Genomic DNA, 20,611 nt, shown 5'->3' on the forward strand with positions numbered 1-20,611 from the left:
TCCATCTTTTCATTACATACTTATAATCCCGTTCATTAAAAGTCATCTGCCAGTATTACTATATCATCTGTAAAAACCAGACAGTTGGTTTTTGGTTTGAATCTGTCTAGCGTCATCTCAGTGGCAATATCCCATCTGCTTGTGCAACACCAGTTTCAATTAGAAATAGGTGTAACAGTATGCCCATGAAATTCACTTGAAGCTACCTGCCAGTTATAGTTTCTCTGATTAAACTCTTGATTTTTTTCAGAAATCCCAACTTCTTCTACTGTATTGATGAAGGCTGGTCTACCAAATGAATCACATGCCTCCGGAAATCTACTAATATTATGACTTTGTAGGCTAGAGAATAAAATGAATTGTGTTTCCTGCCTGATCTTTCTTCCTTGAATCTAATCTGGTAATTGCCTCACTCATTTTCTTTCAGATTTTCAATTCTGTTTTGAAATGGCTTAGTAGAACCTTTAATGAAAATGGTAGCAATGAGACTGAACTGTATTTGTGAACATTAGTCTCACCATTTTTGTGCAGTGGGTGAATCACTGTTGTTTCCCATTGATCTGAAATACTCTCTGCCTTCCAGAATGCCTTAAACAGCACTTACTTAGTGTTCCCAAGCATTTATAAGTATTTGCATGGCTATCAAATATTTATTGTACACATTGTTTTTCAGTTGTTTTAAAATCTCCTTTATTTCTTCTTCATTAGGCCGTTTGCTGTCTGGTAGCTTACTCTTGGTTCCTTAAGTTATAAGTTGTTCAGATCTTTACAGTTCCGAAGCCTTTGAAAATAGTCTGCCAAAAGTTAGCAATTACACTCAGTGCTAGTGAGAATATTTTTATTTGAAACCTCAAAAAGAAGAATGTATGAGTTGTATCTTGTCAATTTAGTGGTATTTGACAAAAACTGCCTGTGTTATTATTAGAGAATTCGTCTTTCTGTCTCTGTAATTACGAATCATATTTTTCATTCATCTTTTTCAATTGGATGTTTCCTTCCTTTGGACTCTGGTCTGTTCCCAATCTACTGACTTTTTAGTGGATTCCATTGCTTATAAAGTGTGACTATGCCCCTAACACTTTTACATATATTTCATTCCACCAAGGAATGTTTTCTTGTTGTTCTTTACACATGACTCTTTTATTGACTAAGTTTTACATGTTTTAATCTGTGTTGCAGTATCCTTGCTTCGAAACTCTTCAGTCTTCTTTCTGGTATTAACTTAATCTTCATTCTGATCAGATAAAGATCAGAATTAAAGCTGACTTTGCTCATTACCTGTAATTCTTGAATCTCCCTTTGATTATCATAGCCAACAGTGATACAGTTTATTTGGAACTCAGAGCAATGTTTTCAGCGAATTCCACACTGCATACTTTGTGGGCTTCTTCTGGAACTTCGCTGTCATGATATTCAGTTCAAACTTTACGTATTTGTACTAATCTCTTGTCACTTATGTTAGTTCTGGCATGTGTTGTGAATTTCATTGTAGCTTTTAACAGTCAATTTCTCCCGTAAGGAACTTTAAGTAATATAACAGAATTCTAACAAGTTTCTCAGCAGGAAATTACCTACAGTTTTTATCAGTTCCTTCCAGAATTTTTGTACCTTCTCTGGCTTTTGTTCACTATCCTGGTACACAGGTCCAGAGACATTCATTCATGTGCATTACTTATGCTTATTTTTTAATGTTATTAGTGATACTCTTTGTGGTTTAGAGTTAACCACTAAACCCCCACCCATGTATAAAACAGCTTCAAATAACAGAGCATTTTACAAATGAATTAATGCATTACATATTTGACATTAAGTGTGTAAGTTAGAAAAAGTTTAGAAGGTCACTAAGTGTTCTCACTTTCAAACATTGGACAAGTACAGTATGGGTAATTTGTGCCCCTGTTACCATTGTGATTATTATTATATTATTTGTAATATCTGTAGTGATTACCTTCACACTCAAGTGACACGTATGTACTATAAATATATGAAATATGAATAGGCTCTACAATTAAATAACAGCAGAGTAACTACAAAGTTTTTATAAAATCACTCAAAATCGTCACTAGAAGCAGGTACACTCACCCATCACTTATTTTTCACAGAACACATTTCTCCCAATGAGTAGTAGTAACTGTTCTTGAACTGATGCAGCTAAATTTCAGAAATATGCATGGTACACTCTAATGTGATGATGTACTCAAATCATCAAACCACTTTGTTTGACAAGACTTAAGTCCCTGTTACTGTGTTCCCAATCATTTCCACAAAAATAATACTCTGCCTACAACCTATCCTAATCAATTTCCACATTAACCCTGGCCCCAAACATGCTAATCAAAAGATTACACCCTCAATGCATTAACCAAGTGATGTACTAGAAACCTTCTAACCATCTAATGCCTACTCATTCCTATTACCAGTCTCTCTCTCTCTCTCTCTCTCTCTCTCTCTCTCTCTCTCTCTCTCCCTCTCTGTCACGCACGTATGCGCACACACGCATGCGCGCACACACAAGAAATAAGTATGGATGTAGAAAGCGGGGTAATTTCGACAATGACATGGAAATACAATTTTGCTGTTGGACTTCAGGAAGCCAGCAGGGAAATGCTAAGAAGGGAGCTGTGTGGATGACAAAGTTTTATCCTTCTACCAAAAGCAGTGTGGTTTTGGAACATACCCAAGATATGGGCACGTTTGTTACTTAGCAGTATGGCTGAAATAAAGAAGGGCAAAGATTTAGTGTTATGCATAGGTACAGCCCAGATGCAGGACATAACGGACCTTTTACTGCAGTTGCGCAATTATGATAGCAATGTAAGGTATGAGGAGAGCTATTGAGGACATTACACTGACCCCTTCATCACGAACACCCTAAATGACCACGGGAAGGACTGACAATAAAAGGAAACCCAATTTCACTGCTCGTTCAAGTCATCTTGAGGTTTGCTGTTCACTCTGTATTGAACTATATATTTGGCAGATTAAGAACTGGACTACTTTCTGTTTTATTTAAGATAAAAATATTTTTCTACATTTTTGACTTTCATGTATGCAAGAGAGGGACTAAACCTGTGCTCGATGTGTGATACAGATAACTGGAGCCATTGTCAATATATTGTGGAAAGAAAAATGACAACATTACCTTGGCAAAAGCACAGACTTTTAGGAATCAGCCATTTAATTTGTCTGCAGAGGCTTGAAAGATAGCTTCAGACATTGCCTTTACCATAATGAAACAGCAGCTTTTTCCACAGTGCTGCACGGTTCAACATGCTGCGTATAACAGAACAGATATATTTATCTGCCATTGTGCTCACTTTGTATCTCACTGTTTGAAAGTTTTTTTGTACACTTCCTAAAATTCAAGTTCTGGACTTCAACTGACTCTTCTATATGAATTGCCTATTTATGTGTCATATGGCATGGTTCCGCAGCTGACCATGAAGCAGAAGGTCTCTTTACTGTAACTGAATGGTGAGAGGTATATCCGTCATTAAGTGTATTAAGTCTAAGTCTAAATTCCCAGACTTTACTATCTCATGTTGGCTTATATCCTACACTCTGATAAGGGAAATGTGAACAGTTCTTCTGAAAGTGATTATGGACGACTTGTTTCAAGTTTCTGCATGTTTTTAATATGGACAGGAAAATTTCATGAAACGATAATGTGAAATTATGGTTTCCAGAAAAATAATGGAAAATCGGCAATTTTTATGAGTTGTGAAATTTATAATTTTGTCACATAAAAATGTTATAATTCTAAGGACTGGGGTTTACTAATACCTGTAACTGATATCTACTGAATATCAAAACTGCATTTTGTCTTCTAATCTCCTCAGGCCTGAGGTTCATGTATAATCTTAAAATAACTGCTTGTTTCAAATGTAACAAACTTTGATGTGATGATGAAAACACCACCAAATTTGACAGAAAATAACACCTACTTTGGCCTTGAAATAAAGCAATTTTTTCATGTACCTAGATATGAGGTGAGGACTTTCTCTAATACTCTGCATGAAGTACATTACAAATATGACACCAGAGGCAGAAATGCCAGGAGCAAAGGTCCGACTGGGATGAATTACTTTATCTGTGCTATGGCCTTTAAAATTTTCACATGACAACTCTGATGTTTCCCACTCTTTAACAGGTGGTAGGTTTCTTAGAAACCCAACATGTTAGGATTTTGCACTACTACTAGTCCTCACTGATGATTTTGTTTGTTTACAGGTACATATCTGCAGTTCTTGTAAATGAAACCTAAATGCCACAATGCTGTATAATGTCGCATGGCGCAGCCCACTCATAAAGCAGAGTATCATGTGATAATAGTTTTTTTATATATATATTTAAAGGACACCAATGCAGCTACAATCCATGCTCAATAGATTTGGCTTATACAGCACCATCTAAGCCAGAACAGACAGTCTCTACACTTGCTTTTCTGTTAATGGACACCTGTTACGTTTAGTTGTAGGTTAGAACTGACACCCAACACTGTAACTGGTGTCATGACAAGGCTTTAGCAATTTATGTTGAGAAACTTTTCTGTAATATGGCACCTTATAGAAAGTACTAACTTCACCAATCAAGGACCCAATTGATATGTACTTTAACACAGAGCTTAATTTTGGCCAGAAAATGCCAGAATGGTATTCCAACACCTCCCAGGGAATTATTTTTTGAACTCACTGGGGCAAGTCAGCACCACAGATTTAACATAGTACAAATGTGTTGTTGTTATGGTCTTCAGTCCTGAGACTGGTTTGATGCAGCTCTCCATGCTACTCTATCCTGTGCAAGCTTCTTCATCTCCCAGTACCTACTGCAACCTACATCCTTCTGAATCTGCTTAGTGTATTCATCTCTTGGTCTCCCCCTACGATTTTTACCCTCCACGCTGCCCTCCAATACTAAATTGGTGATCCCTTGATGCCTCAGAACATGTCCTACCAACCAATCCCTTCTTCTGGTCAAGTTGTGCCACAAACTTCTCTTCTCCCCAATCCTATTCAATACTTCCTCATTAGTTATGTGATCTACCCATCTAATCTTCAGCATTTTTCTGTAGCACCACATTTCGAAAGCTTCTATTCTCTTCTTGTCCAAACTATTTACCGTCCATGTTTCACTTCCATACATGGCTACACTCCATACAAATACTTTCAGAAATGACTTCCTGACACTTAAATCTATACTCAATGTTAACAAATTTCTCTTCTTCAGAAACGCTTTCCTTGCCATTGCCAGTCTACATTTTATGTCCTCTCTACTTCGACCATCATCAGTTATTTTGCTCCCCAAATAGCAAAACTCCTTTACTACTTTAAGTGTCTCATTTCCTAATCTAATACCCTCAACATCACCCGACTTAATTCGACTACATTCCATTATCCTCGTTTTGCTTTTGTTGATGTTCATCTTATATCCTCCCTTCAAGACACCATCCATTCCGTTCATCTGCTCTTCCAAGTCCTTTGCTGTCTCTGACAGAATTACAATGTCATCGGCGAACCTCAAAGTTTTTATTTCTTCTCCATGGATTTTAATACCTACTCCAAATTTTTCTTTTGTTTCCTTTACTGCTTGCCCAATATACAGATTGAATAACATCGGGGAGAGGCTACAACCCTGTCTTACTCCCTTCTTAACCACTGCTTCCCTTTCATGTTCCTCGACTCTTATAACTGCCATCTGGTTTCTGTACAAATTGTAAATAGCCTTTCGCTCCCCCTGCCACCTTTAGAATTTGAAAGAGAGTATTCCAGTCAACATTGTCAAAAGCTTTCTCTAAGTCTACAAATGCTAGAAACGTAGGTTTGCCTTTCCTTAATCTCTCTTCTAAGATAAGTCGTAAGGTCAGTATTGCCTCACGTGTTCCAACATTTCTACGGAATCCAAACTGATCTTCCCCGAGGTCGGCTTCTACCAGTTTTTCCATTCGTCTGTAAAGAATTCGTGTTAGTATTTTGCAGCTGTGGCTTATTAAACTGATTGTTCGGTAATTCTCACATCTGTCAACACCTGCTTTCTTTGGGATTGGAATTATTATATTCTTCTTGAAGTCTGAGGGTATTTCGCCTGTTTCATACATCTTGCTCACCAGATGGTAGAGTTTTGTCAGGACTGGCTCTCCCAAGGCTGTCAGTAGTTCCAATGGAATGTTGTCTACTCCGGGGGCCTTGTTTCGACTCAGGTCTTTCAGTGCTCTGTCAAACTCTTCACGTAGTATCGTATCTCCCATTTCGTCTTCATCTACATCCTCTTCCATTTCCATAATATTGTCCTCAAGTTCATCGCCCTTGTATAGACCCTCTATATACTCCTTCCACCTTTCTGCTTTCCCTTCTTTGCTTAGAACTGGGTTTCCATCTGAGCTCTTGATGTTCATACAAGTGGTTCTCTTATCTCCAAAGATCTCTTTAATTTTCCTGTAGGCAGTATCTATCTTACCCCTAGTGAGATAAGCCTCTACATCCTTACATTTGTCCTCTAGCCATCCCTGCTTAGCCATTTTGCACTTCCTGTCGATCTCATTTTTGAGACGTTTGTATTCCTTTTTGCCGGCTTCACTTACTGCATTTTTATATTTTCTCCTTTCATCAATTAAATTCAATATTTCTTCTGTTACCCAAGGATTTCTACTAGCCCTCGTCTTTTTACCTACTTGATCCTCTGCTGCCTTCACTACTTCATCCCTCAAAGCTACCCATTCTTCTTCTACTGTATTTCTTTCCCCATTCCTGTCAATTGTTCCCTTATGCTCTCCCTGAAACTCTGTACAACCTCTGGTTCTTTCAGTTTATCCAGGTCCCATCTCCTTAAATTCCCACCTTTTTGCAGTTTCTTCAGTTTTAATCTACAGGTCATAACCAACAGATTGTGGTCAGAGTCCACATCCGCCCCTGGAAATGTCTTACAATTTAAAACCTGGTTCCTAAATCTCTGTCTTACCATTATATAATCTATCTGATACCTTTTAGTATCTCCAGGGTTCTTCCATGTATACAACCTTCTATCATGATTCTTAAACCAAGTGTTAACTATGATTAAGTTGTGCTCTGTGCAAAATTCTACCAGGCGGCTCCCTCTTTCATTTCTTAGCCCCAATCCATATTCACCTACTACGTTTACTTCTCTCCCTTTTCCTACACTCGAATTCCAGTCACCCATGACTATTAAATTTTCATCTCCCTTCACTAGCTGAATAATTTCTTTTATTTCATCATACATTTCTTCAATTTCTTCGTCATCTGCAGAGCTAGTTGGCATATAAACTTGTACTACTGTAGTAGGTGTGGGCTTCGTATCTATCTTGGCCACAATAATGCGTTCACTATGCTGTTTGTAGTAGCTTACCCACACTCCTATTTTCCTATTCATTATTAAAGCTACTCCTGCATTACCCCTATTTGACTTTGTGTTTATAACCCTGTAGTCACCTGACCAGAAGTCTTGTTCCTCCTGCCACCGAACTTCACTAATTCCCACTATATCTAACTTTAACCTATCCATTTCCCTTTTTAAATTTTCTAACCTACCTGCCCGATTAAGTGATCTGACATTCCACGCTCCGAACCGTAGAACGCCAGTTTTCTTTCTCCTGATAACGACATCCTCTTGAGTAGTCCCCGCCCGGAGATCCGAATGGGGGACTATTTTACCTCCGGAATATTTTACCCAAGAGGACGCCATCATCATTTAATCATACAGTAAAGCTGCATGCCCTTGGGAAAAATTACGGCCGTAGTTTCCCCTTGCTTTCAGCCGTTCGCAGTACCAGCACAGCAAGGCCGTTTTGGTTATTGTTACAAGGCCAGATCAGTCAATCATCCAGACTGTTGCCCTTGCAACTACTGAAAAGGCTGCTGCCCCTCTTCAGGAACCACACGTTTGTCTGGCCTCTCAACAGATACCCCTCCGTTGTGGTTGTACCTACGGTACGGCTATCTGTATCGCTGGGCACGCAAGCCTCCCCACCAACGGCAAGGTCCATGGTTCATGGGGGGGGGGGGCGTACAAATGTATTAAATCACAATGTAACCATAAACGTTGAGCTTCCTACCTTATTATTGGTATACCAGTACTTTGTCTCTCTGTGTCATCTGTCTTTTGTTTATGACTGCCAGCAACCTCAGGGATTTACAGTATGAATGAAGAGGTGCATTTCGGCACCTAAAATTTTAGAAATTAAGCACTGCTATAACCTAATATAAACATCCTCAAATGATGCTAGTCAAGTTACACTTGCATCCCTGCTTTCCTCTTGCAATTACTGCCTATAGTACAGGCTGGCGAACATGAAACTGGCATCATGTCAAGTAATCATTTCTTCAAGACTGCATTTGAATGAATCACCAACACCCCATTTTTCTTGCATTCAGCTTCAGCTTTAGCTTAGTGTGGTGTTTTGGGGTCAACAGAACCTATTGATACTAAATGTCTCATAATGAAATGATGATGTGTTGCGTCCTGTCATATGTGCACAAACAAAGAGAGATCAGATTACTGAAACTATTTCTTTTGCATTTATATCAGTCATGTAAATTTATGCTATGGTGACAGATTGGTAGTGTAGCCCAGAGCCCTGATATGTTGGAAAATGACAGTTTAGTTATAAGTTGGTGAAGGGATATTGAGTACTTGGCATCAACTTCATCAGCTTTCAGGATAACAAGATTCAACTTTGGACAACTTCAACTGGTGTTCCCTCTCTCCTATCATTCCATTAGGCCATTGCATACCAGCACATCTCAGTTCTAAAGCCACTTTTATTAACAGCAAATACCATTAGGGAGTATACATATTAGCGTGCAAGTAAAAGGATGCCAAGGTCCCTGGACGCGTTCCTGCAAAATGTTCAGGTAATGATTTTATGTAGTGCTCACTTCTATAACTACTTAATTTTGTAGCCATAGCTACAGTGCCCAAATTAAGATACAAAGCTAGCAACCCATCTGCAGGCCAACCAGAAATATTTCTAAGCATGAAGCTGTGCTATTTGGTTAGCTTATCCATATGGTGATGTTATCACAGTTTATAATTACCACAGTTTATAATCCATCAGGTTGTCTAAGAACTTCACACATGGAATTTCATTCAATAATGTCTTCACTGATATCTACTTCTCAGACATCAAGTCATATTTATTCATTTGAAACTGCTTGATATAAGTCCTTGTAAGACTGAGGGTTAAGGTGTTTTCTCGTAATTAGCTGCAAGCCTGCTCCATTATGCCACTGACTGAGTCTGGTATTGATTCGCGTTGCGGCATTTGTCAGTTTTTCAAGAGTCCTCCAATGTTCTGAGAAAATCATTTATGTAGGATGAAAATAGCTGTGGATCATGTATTAATCTCAGTGCGACTTCATATTTGATGTTCTTCAATTTGGAATTTAATCTTATGTCTTTGATATAATTTGTTTATTTGAATCCCTACTTTCTATTGTTAAGTTGATTCCATCCAGGCATGAAGAATGTCTTTAATGCTATAATATTTTCTGTTTACTTAGCAGATTGTTAGTACACAATCTAAGGCCTTGAGAAGGTCAAAGAATGCTAACAGGGTAATTTTTCTTGTTTAGTTCTACCAGAACTGAGTTTGTAAAAATCGTGTATTGCTTTCTGTGTAAGCAAGTCTTAACACAAATCAAAACTGTTGTGAGAAGACTGTCACGGCAGTAGTTTCATATTTTGCTATTCCACACTGCCCCATACCACCAAAATATGTCAACCAAAAAAATATTTTATTTCAGTTTTGAGTATATAAGGAAAATTCTAAAAAATTATTGAGAACATGATAGGGACAGATCTCTATGGAGGTCAGTTCCTTATCTCCATTTTTCTAAATGGGTATCGGCCCTAGCAATGAAATGCAGCCGGTGGGCACCAACATCCCTGCATACCAGGTGCAGCACTGGGCTGTCTGGAAACCATGAAGTGGACTAGGCCAAGCACCACAATAATGCAACACAGAGGGAAAACTGAGCCATTGTTAGAAACCGTGAGGTGAACTAGGCCAAGCACCACAATAACGCAAAACAGAGGGAAAACTGAGCTGTTGAGGGATGAACCAACCTATTTCCATGCCACCAGGATACAGATTTGTTGCTCTGAATATGGATGGAAACAGCATGTTGGCATAACATGGAGACTGTGAACAATTATAAATAACCATTAATTTTAGCATGGCGACGAGCAATCCAACAGCGCTGTGAAGATGGGAGATCCACGCTGGACGATATGGAACAGCATGCAGCCACTGCAAATTCTGGGCTTCCACTGCTGCACCTTCTGCTAGTGCTGCGTCCTCCCCTTTTGTACTTGATACTTTTCCACCAGTGGACTCCCAGCCCAGTCTAGCAGTGGCCCAACACCTGCCCTGGAGGACATCAGAGTGAAACCTGTGAAGTTTGTACAGATCAGGGCAAGAGAAATCTTGCTAATATCGGAGGGCAGGGATAAGTATCGGCATCCACATCTGCCACTACATCTACACTGATACTCCACAGTTCACCTTACGGTGTGTGGCGAAGGGTACCCTCTACCACCACTAGTAATTTCCTCTCCTGTTCCACTCGCAAATAGAATGAGGAGGAAATGACAGTCTATATGCCTCTATATGAGCCCTGATTTCTTGTATCTTATCTTCATGGTCCATACGCATAATGTATGTTAGAGGCAACAGAATCCTTCTGCAGTCGGCTTCAAATACCAGTTTCCTAAACTTTCTCAATGGCATTCCCCCCTAAAAAATGTTGTCTTCCCATTTGAGTTCCCAAAGCACGTCCGTAACACTTACATGTTGTTCGAACCTACCAGTAACAAATGTAGCAGCCTACCTCTGAATTGCTTCAATGTCTTCCTTTAATCCGACCTGGTACAGATTCTCAACATTCTAGCGGTACTCCAGAATAGGTCAGTCTAGTGTCCTATATGTGGTCTCCTATACAGATGATCCACACTTTCTCCTAATAAATTGAAGTCGGCCATTTGTCTTTCCTACCACAATATTCACATGCTCATTCTGCTTCACAATGCTTTGCAATGTTACACACGAATATTTAAACGGCGTGACTGTGTCAAGCAAGACACTACCAATCCAGTATCTGATCATTATGGGTCATTTTACCTACTCATCCACATTAACTTACATTTTTCTACATTTAGAGCTAGCTGCCATTCATCACACCAACTAGAAATTTTGTTTAAGTCATCTTGTACCCTCCTGCAGTCACTCAACTTTGACACCTTACCGTACATCACAATATCATCAGCAAACAAGTGCAGGTCACTGCCCACCCTGTCTGACAAATCATTTATGTACACAGAGAATAACAGTGAACCTATCATACTTCCCTGTGGCACTCCTGATGAAAGCCTTGTCTCTGATGAACACTTGCTGTTGAGGACAACATACTGGGTTCTATAACTTAAGAAGTCTTTGAGCCATTCACATATCACTAAACCCATTCCATCTGCTCACAATGGGGCACTGTTTCCAATACTTCCCATAAATCTAGAAATATGGACTCTACCTGTGGCCCTTCATCTATAGTTCACAGAGCAAGCTGAGTTTCGCACGAGTGATGCTTTCTAAAATCATGCCAATTTGTGGACATAAGCTTCTTGTTCTCAAGAAAATTTATAACATTCGAACCAAGAACATGTTCAAGGCTTCTGCAACAAACTGATGTTAGAGCTATTGGCCCATAATTTGGCAGGTCTGTCCTTTTGCCCTTCTTATACACAGGAGTCACCTGTGCTTTGTTCCAGTTGCTTGCATCTTTGTGCTGGGTGAGAGATTAATGATAAATGGCAGCTGAGTAAGGGACCAATGCTGTAGAGTTCTCCTTGAAAAAGCAAACTGGGATTCAATCCAGACTTGGTGACTTATTTGTTTTCGACTCCTTCAATTGTTGCTCTATGCCTGGGATGCCTATAACTATGTCACCCATGCGGGAGTCTGTTTCAAAGTCAAACAACTAAATTTTGTACAAGTCTCTTGTGTGAACAATTTCTTGAATGTGAAATTTAAAAATTTTGGTTTTTGCTTTGCTATCTTCAACTGCCACACCAGACTGGTCAACAAGAGACTGGATGGAAGCCTCAGACCCACTTACCTATTTTACATAGGGCCAGAATTTTCTCGGGTTCTCAGCCAGATCTTTTGCAAGGGTGCGACGGTGGTGATAGTTGTATGCTTCATACATAGACCTTTTCACAGATGTGCAAATGCCTACTAATCTTTGCTACTTGTCATTTGCGCATTCTCTTTTGAATCGAGAGTGCAACAGCCTCTGCTTCTTCAGCAGTTTCCGAATCTCTCCATTAAAAGCTGATAGATCTTTTCCACCCTTAATCCACTTACTAGGCACATAATTCTCCTGACCACAATTTACAATCTAGTTAAACTTTGCCCATAATTCCTCTACATCCATCTTACTGGAACTAAGTGATGTCAATTCACTGTCTAATTGAGATGCTAACAAGTGCTTATCTGCTCTTTCTAGCAGAACACTTTCCTAGCCTTCTTAGCTGATTTATTAACTTTCTTAATGGTAGCTGCCATAAAGACATAATATCACTAATCCCTGTTTCTATACCAACATTGTCAATAAGGTCTAGCCTATTTGTAGCAACAAGATCTAAGATATTACCAATGAGTGTGGGCTGTTTCACTAGCTGCTCATGACAGTTTTCAAAAAACTGTCTTCAAAAGTACTTTGCATGACCATTTATCCGTACCCCCTGAAATGAATCCATAGACATCCCAGTCAACACTTGGCATGTTAAAGTCGCTTCCAACTAGTAACCCACGATCTGGGTACGTACTTGCGACTGATGATAGACATTTTTTGAATGACTCTAGACCTGTCACAGCAGAATTGGGTGGCCAGTAAAAGCATCCATTAATTAACTTGGTTTCACCTAGACCTGTTATTAGCGACCAGATAGCTTCACTGTCACACTCAACTTGCACCTCAACAGAAACAATATTTCTGTCAACTGCAATGAACACTCCCTCTCCTACGGCCCCTAATTTGTCTTTCCAATATATATTTCCACGACTCGCTACATACCTCACAGCTTTTCACTTCTGGTTCGAGTCAGCTATTGGTATCAAGAATAATTTGAGTGTGAGAACTTTCCTGGAGGACAATAAATTCAGGAACTTTGTTACAGTGGTCGTGGCAGTGCAGGAACTTCAGCAGTTTCCGAATCTCTCCATTAAAAGCTGATAGATCTTTTCCACCCTTAATCCACTTACTAGGCACATAATTCTCCTGACCACAATTTACAATCTAGTTAAACTTTGCCCATAATTCCTCTACATCCATCTTACTGGAACTAAGTGATGTCAATTCACTGTCTAATTGAGATGCTAACAAGTGCTTATCTGCTCTTTCTAGCAGAACACTTTCCTAGCCTTCTTAGCTGATTTATTAACTTTCTTAATGGTAGCTGCCATAAAGACATAATATCACTAATCCCTGTTTCTATACCAACATTGTCAATAAGGTCTAGCCTATTTGTAGCAACAAGATCTAAGATATTACCAATGAGTGTGGGCTGTTTCACTAGCTGCTCATGACAGTTTTCAAAAAACTGTCTTCAAAAGTACTTTGCATGACCATTTATCCGTACCCCCTGAAATGAATCCATAGACATCCCAGTCAACACTTGGCATGTTAAAGTCGCTTCCAACTAGTAACCCACGATCTGGGTACGTACTTGCGACTGATGATAGACATTTTTTGAATGACTCTAGACCTGTCACAGCAGAATTGGGTGGCCAGTAAAAGCATCCATTAATTAACTTGGTTTCACCTAGACCTGTTATTAGCGACCAGATAGCTTCACTGTCACACTCAACTTGCACCTCAACAGAAACAATATTTCTGTCAACTGCAATGAACACTCCCTCTCCTACGGCCCCTAATTTGTCTTTCCAATATATATTTCCACGACTCGCTACATACCTCACAGCTTTTCACTTCTGGTTCGAGTCAGCTATTGGTATCAAGAATAATTTGAGTGTGAGAACTTTCCTGGAGGACAATAAATTCAGGAACTTTGTTACAGTGGTCGTGGCAGTGCAGGAACTTCCACACTGTCAGAGGTAAAACATTACAATCTTCCTGACCCGAGTGATCCAGACTGGCATAGGCACATGTGAAATTCCATTGTACTTAGGCAAAACGCGTGGTCAGGTTTGCTGCATGACATTCTGGAGCCTCAACACTACTTCCAAGTGGGGTTAACCTATATCTATTCCATGTATGACACCACTGTGGGGTAATGAACTGCTGTGAGCATGAAAGGTTCACAGTGACGAAGAGACTGGAACTGCACAGTAGCGGGTTATTAATTAACAGAACAGCTAGTGACATTATGGGACTGATATTCTACCTATCAGCTTCTATTACAGGACTCACTAGACTGAACATAACACAGCCAAAGCTGGGCTGGCCACTGAAACTCTTGGGAGTGTTATCATTAACACCTTGAAACCCAACCTAATACTCTACCTGAGCCAGCTCACAGAAGCCTGAATACGGCATATCCTGGGCAGACCTGATGCTACAGCATATTGGGCAGTACTGGAAGAAACACTGTGTTGTGGTGAACTTGAATGACACAATATGTGGCACCATAGCAGCTCTGACTCTTATTTTGTGCAGCCTGCATCCACACGAGGTGGAGAACCACCCCACCTAGAGCACCTCCTCCCAGGTATTCAGTTCCCAGTGGACTGAATCACCAACCATGTACAAGTGACAAGAAAGGGAAACAGAGAGAGTGAATATTGTTGTGTTTGTGAATATTATAATATGAATAGTGTTAAGAAATGTATTCCCTAGTATTTAAGATGTCGCAAAGCACTACTGCTCTGGGCTCAGAGGCTGTGATTATGCAACATGAGGAGTGATGTCATGATGACACAATTAAGATTGAGACAATAGTATTGTAAGTTATTTAGCAAAAATTGCATAAGAAACTGCATGCCTGAGACAGCAAATGTAAAACATGTAAACTAATAGTTGTACAGAAAGACATGATAATTGTGGAGCCAAAGTGCTAAACCTACAGAATAAATTCACAGTCTCTGAACTTGGTAGTTCAAGCCACCTAGCAACTAAGAGAAAAGTGGTAACAAATTATATACTGTATCCACGTATTCCGAATCGTGTTGCACACCGGTCCAGGTTAGAGACCTGAGGGTCAGGTCTTCAGACAGAGGAGATAATGTAATGCTGCCATTATTTTTTAGCCATTACCACAGAAACTAGTAGTTTAGCCAGTGGGCACTACAATGCCGGCATGCCAGTTGCAGCATCAGGGCTGTTTAGACAGCATGAGGCAAACTAGGTCAAGCACCACTATCATGCAATACAGCTGGAAAGCACAGCTCTTGTCGCATGAGCTAAACGGTTTTCACACCATCAGGCCACAGGTTCGTTGTTCTGGACGTAACTGGAAACAGTACGCCAGCTTAACATGTGGGCTGTGAATGAGTACAAATAACCATTAATTTTAGCATAGGTAGGGAACCGTTAGTAGCACCAACAGGGATGCAGTGTCAATCTGGAGAACAGGGCGATACAGGACAGCACACGGTTGCTACTAGTTTGGGCATCCACTGCCGCACCTTCTGCAAATGTCAAGTCCTCCCTCCCATACTTGGTACTTCTCCACTAGTGGGCTGCCTCCTGGCCCACTCTAACAGCGGCCAGAATCTTATCCTGGAGGATAGTAGAATGAGACCCGGTCAGTACAGCCACCCATCCCTCCATGCTGGGTGGGTGCCTAGGCATCATGTGCCATCACTTGCTGGGGCAAGTTCCACCATCAGAAGTTGGCATGTATGCTTCTGGAGACAGTATTCTCGTCCACCAATGTCACAGTAAGGTAGCTGTCAGCTTGCTGCTGTTCTTTCCTGTCCTCACCTTGTGCTGCATGGGGGCATGGCTGTCACTTCCACTAAGACACTACCAGGGTAGTGCTAATGAAATGTTTTAACTTTTGATGTTCTCTTAGCCACCAAAGGCCTGCAGCCATGGCCTCGCTATACCGCCATGGCCCAATTCCGTGCATGAGTAGTTTTACACCCGGACCACTTCAGGAAATACACCTTGACTCACTGACTTTTGGAAGTGCAACTCAAAGGGATTTAAAATTTGAACTGACGAAACTGATGTTTGCAGTGCCTGCGAAAGGATACCTAATGGATATCCTTTCAATAGTTCTCATGTTTTGATCTAGTGTTAGGAACTGTTTACTGAATTTAGTGGCCAATAGTTTGTCTTGCAGCTACTGCCATCATGGAGTTGAATATCAGTTGATTTACTTAATTTCTCTGTTTCATCCTTAAAAATCTCTAAAAAGTCTCTTTAAGAACATTAATTCTTTGGCAACAGTCAGTATATGAAAATTGTTGACTCCATTTCAGACTTTTTGTCCCTCTCTACAAGTTACAAGGCTTCTCGCCTGAACAAAACCTCAGATTGGAGAGTGGGAAGGGGTGTATAAGGACTTCAGTTAGTTCTGTCCTTTTCAAGGAACCCATTAAATAATTTGCTTTAAGTGACTTAAAAAAGAAGTGGAAAAGCTAAATCTGTGTAACCAGTCAAGTGATCTGAGCCCTACTCCAGCCAAATACAAGTCTGCTGTCTTAACCACTGCACCATATTGCTCAGTATGGGCATTATATAATCTCTTCTAACTGCATTTAACAGAAATAAAATTATGATACTATGTGAAAAAATATTTTCCTGGCCCATATTTTGGTTATAAAACAAAAATGTTCTAGCAAGGATATACTTGTGTAATACAAATTAAATCAAAAGTTTTATATTCTCTAAATTTGGAATCACAACTTTGGTACTTACTACAGATGTTACAATATGGTGTGATGATGAGAGTGGTACTTCTTTTTTGTTTCCTGGTCTCACAGGTAGTTTGTTTTCTTTATATGAGTCAAGCATTATGTAAATTATTGCTAATACTGCAGCAAATACTAGAACATAAAGAAGGCTTCTCTGGAATCTTGACAGCTGGTTCCATGCCTGTAAACATTACAAGGGCACAATGATAGATTATGGTCTATATGTTACATATACATACCTGTACATATGCTCTAAGCTTCTCAAAATTAAAATGATTAAAATGAGTTACCCTCTTATGATTCATAAGAAAGCACTACACCTGAAACCTCAGTATCGAAGTTTTGAAAAGTTTTAAAAATGGCATTACATCACAAATGTTTCAGAGCACCCATTGTCTTGCTTCCTCTTACACAACTGAAGTGTTGCACACCGTGACAATCAGGTCAGTATTTTTTTCACTTGTAATGGTTTTACTTTCTCACATGTGTTACCACATACTTATGAAGTGCGTATCAATACTTGCATTGCACACTGAAGATCAAATGCAAGATTTTTCCATGAAAGACGTAAACTGATGCTCAAATCGTTCATGATTTCTGTAATTAGCAAAATTCTAGGATAATTTCTTCAATCAGCCTTGGACAATTTGTTTCTTCATGCCAGGCAACCAAATTAGTGCACCATGATAAAAACCACATCATATCCTACGGGAATTTAGAGGAATATACATAACTTTTAGCAATGGTAAGGTTTAGAAATGTTATCACTAGTGTTCTGATAGATATTTTTAATAGGCCTGTCATTATGTCGATAATGCCTTTAAGTGTCTACACAATTTTCACCATAAGATGTGGAAGGTGTGTCTCAGGGTGGTGTATTGGTTTTAAATGTGTTCTTAACATATATATCTCTCAATGACTTTCCACATACAGTATAAGATATGGAGAAAGAAACCTCTTTGCTGATGATAGCAACATCATAGTCACTGATAAAACATGTATGTAATAAATTAACACTGAAGATAAAGCAACTTTGTCACTTTAAGCTTAGATGATAAATATACAGATTGCATAGCAAACAAAAAGTTTTTACAGATACACTCAATTCTTAGCTATCGGGTTCTTTTCCGAGGATCAAAGGCACAAAACATGGGCATGGTTCTTAAACTGCACAAAAGGGTAATAAGAATATAACTGGAAATTGTAGTCACATACATTGTAAAGAGTAGCAGCATCACCATCGTCTCAGTCCAGGAGTCATCGGTGGGTGTCTTAGTGCAAGTGGCAGTGAAGAGCAGAACAGATTTAAGTAGCAAGTGACCAGAAATAGCTCCGGAGTCTTCAGCAGATGTCCTCAGTTTGTGGGCAGTGAAGAAGAAAACTGTGATAGGCTGAATAACCTGGTCTTCTACTGATTGTTCACATTGTTCTCACAAAGTATTTTGAAGGTGTGACTCACTGTCTACTTCGGATACTCCCTGAAATATCGCGCGAGAATGATACAAAGATCCGATTATTCAATGTGTCAACATTTTTCTGGGATAGCCTGAAGAGTTACATAATAAAACTGTGGTTTATACTGCAAGTTACATGAAACAATTTGTGTGTAAATAAAGGAACATTATGCATTACAGAATTACTGAATGGGACAGTGTAAGTGTTAGGATACTGACCTCATATTGGGGATGATGGAGATGCTCTATCTGGCCATCTTGATTTGAGTTTTCGGAGGTTTCCCCAGATCAGATCACTAAGGCAAATGCCAGGATGGTTCCTTAATCGACCACCTGTCCTTTCCCATTAGGCTGCCAGTCCTAAACTCTTAAAGCATGTTATGTACGTTGTAGGTTATAGTTTGGCCCAATAATTGGCACTGTAGTAACTTCATAAATCCTATATCATTGAGATATGATCCTTGAATGAATGAGTTAATAAATAAATAATAAAGATTAAGGTTTAATGCTCCCTGGATGATGTCATTAGAGATAAATTACTTGCTGGGACAGAACAATGATAGAAATGATAATCTGTCATGTTCTTCTCAAAGCAAACATTCTGCCATATGCCTAAAACGATTATGGAAATTTCATAAAATCTATATTTGGGGGGTGAGATGGAGATTTTATGCTATGTCCTCTCAAATATCAAATCAGTGCAACAACCAGACAAAGACCAAAGAACTGCAGTTATTTACATTAACTTACACGATTTGACCCCAGGCATGTATGACTATGAATCCCCTTCAAGCCTAACACAGCAAACAGAAAAATAAATATTTATGAAAGAAGTGCTGATTACAATAAATGTGAAAAGATGAAAGAAATAATGAATGAGTGCAAGGCTGTCTAGAGTGGTGTATTTGTTAAAGAATTTAATAAACCATGTACCTGCGGCCTATGTAAGATCAGCCTACTTTGCTTTTTTTCGAAGTATTATATCTTATGGGCTTTTAATATGGGGCAATAGCTCACACCTTCAGGACATTTTGGTACTTCAGAAGAAAGTAATTCGAATTATCACAAACAGTGATAAACTGGCCCACTGCAAACCACTGTTTATCAACTTAAAAATATTAACTGTGATAAACATGTATATTTACACTGCCCTACTGCATAAAAAGAGCAACTTATCAGAATACCAGCGTAGAAGAGATGTACACTTTCATGGAACCAGGAATAGTAGCAATCTTGATATACCTTACTACAGATTATCCAAGTCATTGAACAGCTACGAAGTGGTGGGTATGAAGATGTTTAATAATTTGCCACTAGAATGGGTAGAAGCTCCATTTGATGTATTTAAAGACAAATTGTTCAGTTGGTTAGCTACAAATCCATACTACTCACTTCAGGAATTTTACGACTGTAAAATATCATAGTGGTACCGATTTGGAGAGTGCAGCATAATTTCTTTAACTGAATCAGTTATGATGCAATGTTTTCATATTATTTCATTTTAAATATTGTATTTTATGTAAAACCTATGTCACATATTGATCTTTAACCCATGTATATATGCTGTATAACTTGTATATATGTAACTTGACTTTGTCAATTGCTGTAAAAGCTAAACGACAATAAAATTTCATTCATTCATTCATTCATTGAACAGTTTCTGTTTGGAAATATGTTACGTACAGTACTAACCATTTGAAATACTGTCCAAACATTATGGGTATTAATATACTCACATCAAATGTATGTTCTCAGGATCCATGGTCAGCTAATGGGTAAAAATGAGAGATTCAATCAAAAGATGTAAGGCCTCTTTTCCCCATGATAAAAGTCTTAGTTGTAATTAACAGCACCCATAAATTGATCAGTGATAAGATGTCTTTCCTTTGAAGATTCTTCAATAAAGAACAAAACACTTTTGATTTACAATGTGCAAGTTTTATAGAGTATGTGAAAGTGGATCACCTCTCAATCAAGCATCCAAACAGTAGGTTTTGTCATAGTTATGGCACAAGAGTATGTTTCTTTGTGCTGCACTTTATGAAATCTTCAATATTTTCCTTCTACTGACAAATCCAAAGTACAAGGTTGGCAGAAATTGCATGCAGCTATGATTTTATGCTAAAAATGTTTTATTTTACCCACTATGCACACACTAATGGTTTTGAATGGACAATGCAATAATATTTGCTGCTGGTTTTATATTTGCCTTAGCTACATACTTCATTTCTATGTTCACATGAAGCCACTGTTTTACATCACTACCTTC

At 39.0% G+C, this 20,611-nt stretch overlaps 1 protein-coding gene across 2 annotated transcripts in view; it reads right to left on the reverse strand.

Moving 5' to 3' along the window:
* The window catches only part of LOC126187497 (endoplasmic reticulum mannosyl-oligosaccharide 1,2-alpha-mannosidase), a 124,437-nt gene that overhangs the window by 102,382 nt on the left and 1,444 nt on the right, over window positions 1-20,611 (reverse strand). The window contains exons 1-3 of one of the 2 annotated variants that reach the window (XM_049928612.1): window positions 18,562-18,747; window positions 18,104-18,366; window positions 16,893-17,069 (exon numbers count right to left, since the gene is read on the reverse strand). In XM_049928612.1, the coding sequence (XP_049784569.1) occupies window positions 16,893-16,988 (96 nt within the window). In that variant the 5' untranslated portion in view covers window positions 16,989-17,069; window positions 18,104-18,366; window positions 18,562-18,747. Of the gene's footprint in view, window positions 1-16,892; window positions 17,070-18,103; window positions 18,367-18,561; window positions 18,748-20,611 lie in introns of those variants that run through there. The other variant, XM_049928611.1, reaches the window with a different exon arrangement.

This window comes from Schistocerca cancellata, chromosome 5 (genome assembly GCF_023864275.1).
Source record: "Schistocerca cancellata isolate TAMUIC-IGC-003103 chromosome 5, iqSchCanc2.1, whole genome shotgun sequence".
Classification (NCBI taxonomy): domain Eukaryota; kingdom Metazoa; phylum Arthropoda; class Insecta; order Orthoptera; family Acrididae; genus Schistocerca; species Schistocerca cancellata.